The following is a 6,000-nucleotide window of genomic DNA, read 5'->3' as shown; positions in this document are numbered from 1 at the left end:
GCCCTTAGATGCAGTGTGCAGAGAGATCAATGGGCATGGGCACCGTAGGAGGTGGTGGGGGGGTGTTCATTGAATGATGTTGAGTGGAAGAGAGGCCCTGGAGCATAGATTTTGTGTTTTCTGTTTAAGCACAGGTTGTTCTTTTCTCTCTCTCTCTCTCTCTCTCTCTCTCTCTCTCTCTTTAAAAAAAAAAAACCTTATCTTGTACTGGTTGTGTTTGAGGCTTAAGAACTTTCATGTTGAACACCACACTCCCTTTAAATAGTGGCTTAAATGAAAGGGATTTTCTTATACCGTTCACTTCCCTTGTTTGATTAACACAAACACCTACAGTAGGCAAACAAACTAACAGGGCAACCAGACTATAGTAATCCTCGCACTTTATTATTCATACTGGAGATAAACTTTAGTTTAGACCGTCTCTCCTCCCACAGTTTATTTTTCCCAATTTAGTGCTATATGTCAAAATGACCGGCTTCACCGGGAATCGTGCGCTTGTATTTTGCTAAGAGATTGGTTGCATAGTTTTATTGATATTGATTTATTAGTGCATTAAATTTCCCCATCCACTTCAATGAAAAAGTGAAAAAACTCAAATTCAAGTATTTTTTTCTCAGAAACCGTAAGAGCTAGAGTTTCCAGATTTGGAGGGGAGGTTCATAATTTAGTCCAAAATTATTGAAAAAATAATTACACTAATCGGCCACATGGTGGCGCTATAAAAGCCCCCTTTACGTTTTGGCCTATAACTCTTGAACCGTAGGTCGTAAAATCAATCCCCTGGATTCCTTGGGTCACGACGCATCTCCCCATATAGGCCATATAGATTTTCCGCCATTTTGAATTTTCTTCAAAACACACTTTTAGCTCCTCCTCCCATATATTTTGTCCAAATTTCACAAAAATCGGTACACATGATCTCTGGACCCATGCGATAATCTGGACCGAAACAGAATTTTGATAGTCCATACCGTTCGTCCGTAAATGGCTTCCAAAGTTAGCGGGAGGGGCCCGTTTTACAAAAAAGCCCACAAATCACGAACAAAACGTCCAGTCAATACCAAATTTGAATCACATGTCAAGTGTGGTTTACTCAACAAATCCCCAAAAGAATGTCCACTTTGATCCATAGGGGGCACAAATGCTCAAAACGTAACCTTTTGATGCAAAAACCATATGTTGGGCGGACCAATCCTCTCAAAATGAAACGCAAGTGATCTCAGGAGTTATGTGACAATGTAATTGGCGCAGCCTCCGACGGTATTCCTCCCAGCGTATTCCTCGAGTCCCGGCGGCAGCGACCCGCGACTCGCGTCGGTGCAACCACACTCTGCAATTGCCCTGAATTGCGACGCGTCTAGTTTCGTTTATGTCTGAGTGACACTGGGGTGACAATGTCGTAACCCAGTAAATGTGAAAGTTTTGGCATGAAAGACTCACCTTAAAGGTATAGGGTAAGTGATTTACTTTGGTTAAATTAAGTGTTAAATAGCTCTATATTGTGATAGTACTCATTGCTATAGAGTGTTTGTTCAGTAAAAGGAGTCTCCCATGTCTCCCATGACGGCATTTTCAGTGCTCTCTCCTGATTGGCTTAAAATGTGTCACCTACCTGAAAATGTACATATATTCTGTTTACTAAAGAGCTAGAGAGACGCCTGTGACCGAACAAATTTAACATTTTAACATTTTTAACAAAAAATAAATAAATACCAAAAAATATCACTTAACCTACCTATATATAGATAAAATGAATCGCAGAGAATCAGGCGCACACACGCACGCACGCATGCACGCACGCAGGCACACACACACACACACACACACACACACACACACACACACACACACACACACACACACACAGACACACACACAGACACATGACATTCAAGTGATCCCATGCAGCATACAGCCTTTCCTCACATGCTTACCCAGCCCAATGTCAGTCGAAAATAACACGATTCCAGTTCAAAAGGCTGCTCTGGAGGTGCCGCGAGTCACTCACAGTTGCAGATGTTCAGAGTTTTTTTTATCACAGGCTCACAAATATGAAAATCCCCATTATTATGCCAGGCAGCATAATCATTGCCCTTGGTGATCACTTTAATCAAACCAATTAAATTTGAATTTGTAGTGGTTGCCAGCACAGATGCATGCAGTGTCCATAATCTAATTCTTCAAATAATGTGCCCCCATTATGGTCTCATGCCCACACCAGTGTACCTAACATTTGGAATATCAATTTAACAATTCAGGCATGTGGAAGACGCTCTTATGCAGAGAGACTTTAGAGCATGGGGTCTTCAACGTTTTTCAGACCAAGAACCCCTTTAGCTGAGAGAGATATGAAGAAGGGACCCCCCCACACACACACACACTACATATTGCATAAAAGTGTGTTGCAGATTAAACTTTTTCATAGATTTCATACATATAGCTTCATTGTAGTTGTGTTGGATTCACGTTAATGTGTGTTTTCAGACGCTTACGGCAAACCCTCAATACTTGTACTTGGTCTGCCCCCCCCCCCTCTACACCAAACCTCTTTGCCAAAAACAGCCGATCTACAAGCTCACAACGCCTCGCGCTGCGAGGCGTTGTGAGCTTGTAGATCTGCTGTTTTCGGCTCATGTTCCCCTCATAATAGAGATGCTAGGGTTCAAATAGTTAATGTAAAAAGAAAAAGGTTCCAATCACGCAAAGACTTGGTGGCCCCCCACTGTAGTAACTCTGACGACCCCCTAATAGGGGGTCCCGGGCCCCCCTGTTGAGGACCCCTGCTTCAGAGTGCAATATTGGAGCAAGTGGCATGAACTAGTCAACACATGACAGGCTAAGCTAGGAATATGAGCATCACCACTGGGGTTATGAGGCATTAATTCATATTAGAAAGAGATGCCAAGGGGAAGTCAACCATACACAGTCATTAATCACACTTTTGCCGTTGGGGGACCATGCATGCAACCATGGCGGTGCGTAACCAGGATACAGAGCGTGGAAACCAGTGGTGTAATGTAACTAAGTACATTTACTTAAGTACTGTACTTAAGTACAACGTTGAGGTATTTGTACTTTACTTCTCTTCTACCAATTTCCAATACTTTTACTTCTACTCCATCTCGGATCCAAATGTTGTACTTTATTTGCTCCACTATATTTATTTGAAAACTTTACTAGTTACTTTGTAGATTTTGATTATTATTACAAAACATAGGCTACATTAGCCACTTGAAAATAGCAGATCTACAAGTTCACAATGTGTTGCATTTTCAAAAGATTTTTATACATTTGAAAACTTGTGAAATGGGACATTCTGCATAATGAGTAGCCTACTTTCTACTTTTGGTATGCTTAAAGTAGCTACATTTACCAATACTTTTGTACTTTTACTCAAGTACATTTTGAATTCCGTACTTTTACTTGTAACAGAGAGTATTTCTCTACATTGCAGCATTGCTACTTTTACTTAAGTAAAACATTTGAGTACTTTTTCCACCACTGGTGGAAACTGAGCGGAATTCAGAATGAGAGAACAGTGGAGGTTTCACACTATACGCATAACGCGGAGAAAGAGAGAGAAGGGGAGAGGGAGGGAGAGAGAGAGAGAGAGAGAGAGAGAGAGAGAGAGAGAGAGAGAGAGAGAGAGAGAGAGAGAGAGAGAGAGAGAGAGAGAGAGAGAGAGAGAGAGAGAGAGAGAGAGAGACCCTCACTCAGCGCTGTGCGCACGGAGCACAAAGCAGCGGGTTGCCTCACCTGTGAGCGAACAAGGCGAACAGCCTGTGGAACAAGTGGACGCCGGGTCGGTCACAGCGCGTCCCCGGACCTGCGGCCACTCATTCCCTGCGGAGATCCGCGCATATCTTCTTTTCTTTTTGTGCTGTGAAGAGACGTGAAACCAATTTTGACGTTTTTTTTTGGTCATTTGTTGTTTCTATGGACGGTTTGAAAGCCGGTGGCTCTCTATTAAAGACGGTGCGTCCAGGGAGCGCACTGTAATCCAACAAGTGGATTTGGTGGTGAATCTCCTCCAAGCAAACGGTGGTATTGATGCGCTATACGGGCTGATCTGGTGGTTGACTGGTCCTCGTTCAGCTTGAGGTATCGAGCTTATTGTTGTGTGGGTTGATGGAAGCACCGTGATATTATGCGCATTGTCTTTTGTCTGAGCTGAGGTAGTTTTTTCCCCTTCTCTCTCTCTCCCTCTCTTTCTCTCGACTGCATCTTACTTTAAACAACATTAACAACAGAGGCGATGTGGTGAGAAGTTCCCCCCACATTTCCAGTGCACCGTTGACTGACCAAAAAGAACATTTCAGTGGATATTCTACATAAATCGCTGCCTATCTATCCCTCCCTTCGCACCGGAGTTGCGTCTATAATTTCTCATGGACTCGCCTCTGCCTTCCCTCATCGACAGTGGGGAAAGTTGGGATCTTTCTTCGCGGTAGACGTTCCTATGTGAGGAGGGGTCCGGAGCGGGGCAGCCCCAAAAGGTCGCAGTCATGCCGATGCACCCAGGCCACTCCACGTTGATGTACCGGGGCATCTGCACCATACCCGACATGCTCGCCTATAACGAGCCCGTCAACCTGCCCGAGGACGAGGTGGAAGGTGAGAGATGAGCCCTCGGGATGCAGGATAGGTGGGCACCTTAAGGAGGAGTGGGCACCGCGTTGTTAAATTGGCTATTTCCCCCCAAAATGTTACAAAATTAAGTATTTGGAAAATATTTGTAAGTAAAGTAAAGTATACATGATTAGAACATGCTTAAACATTTGACAATTAAGGTCCAATATTTCTACAATTGTTACAAATTGCTACAAAACCCATGTATATCCAGTCATTTTGGGGCATAAACAAGAAGTTGAAGGATATAATTAAGTCTGATAATGATGTTACCGTGCATGTTCACATCATGAATACTTTACTTTACTTAAGACCTTATTTTTATTTTTTTTACATTTTGGACAAAATAGCCGATTTTACATCGAGGTGCCCAGATGTCCCTAGTGCCCACCTATCCTGTTACATTGTGAAACTACCAAGGCTGCAAGGGAACTCTGCGGCATGCAGGCAGTAGATGTGTACCTGTGCTGTATTGTTATTGTCTATCTGTCTATGTGACCGTTTTATTGTTTACTGTAAAAGCTTTCCATTCTTTGTCAGTGCCTGCGGGTGGAGTTTATTCAAAGAGGCGCGCGGTCAGGACCATGGACAGCGCTATACCAGAGAGACTTTTTATTTATTTACATTTATATTTATTTATATTTTATATGTCAGAAGCCCCCAGAAGATAAAAATCTCATGATTCATATTAACAGGGCGTGCTTTAAGATGATAATAATAATAATGATAGATAATTATTATTATCATCAATATTCATATTATTGTTATTATTTTGCGTTTTGCAGCTGGATTTATTGCACGTTGATGTCCAATACAACTCCTATATAATAGCACACATGATCTGTTGGCTACAGAAAGAAGCTCATTGTTAAAAGTAGGCTACCACGCAAAGAGTATTTTTATACATTTACACGGCCTACTGTGATCATTAGGTCCCACGCAGCTTCTTCTGCATGGGCTGCGAGTGGTGCTGCTCACAGCCCTGTGGAACTGATGCGTGTGGAAATGCTCATAACGTGGCCTGTTCATGGGCTTCATTTCCTATAGCTTTTGCATTTAACCTAAACATGCAGGTATTTCTTCGTATTTCCTTTTTTGGGGGGCAGATTAATCAGATTTTGGATCAACACACTACACTTGTTTTCTTTCTGCATATGTTCATTAATCTCTTTAAAACTGGCCTCCCTATATTCTGGGCATGTCATTATAGGCTAATCTTTTTCCAAAGTAGCAGATCTACAAGCTCACAATGCATCACAGCATGATGCATTGTGAGCTTGTATCTGCTATTTTTGAAATCAGCTCAAGTGGTCACTTTTTGCCACCCTCAGTTTTTTTCTTCTAATGTTGTTATATAGCTGGGTCTCTGCA

The 6,000-nt window shown here is 42.4% G+C and overlaps 1 protein-coding gene across 1 annotated transcript in view; it reads left to right on the top strand.

Annotated features, from left to right (window-relative positions):
- The first annotated feature begins 4,487 nt into the window (after positions 1-4,487).
- cabp7a (calcium binding protein 7a) overlaps positions 4,488-6,000 on the top strand; it is a 37,774-nt gene continuing 36,261 nt past the window's right edge. Inside the window, exon 1 of the mRNA XM_080432579.1 lies at positions 4,488-4,614. Coding sequence (XP_080288705.1) covers positions 4,506-4,614 — 109 coding nt within the window. The 5' untranslated portion in view covers positions 4,488-4,505. The remainder of the gene's footprint in view (positions 4,615-6,000) is intronic.

Source organism: Gymnoscopelus braueri, assembly GCF_963280865.1.
Source record: "Gymnoscopelus braueri genome assembly, chromosome: 7".
Classification (NCBI taxonomy): domain Eukaryota; kingdom Metazoa; phylum Chordata; class Actinopteri; order Myctophiformes; family Myctophidae; genus Gymnoscopelus; species Gymnoscopelus braueri.
Note: the sequence above shows the minus strand (reverse complement) of the source record. Positions and strands in the feature narration are given on the sequence as shown.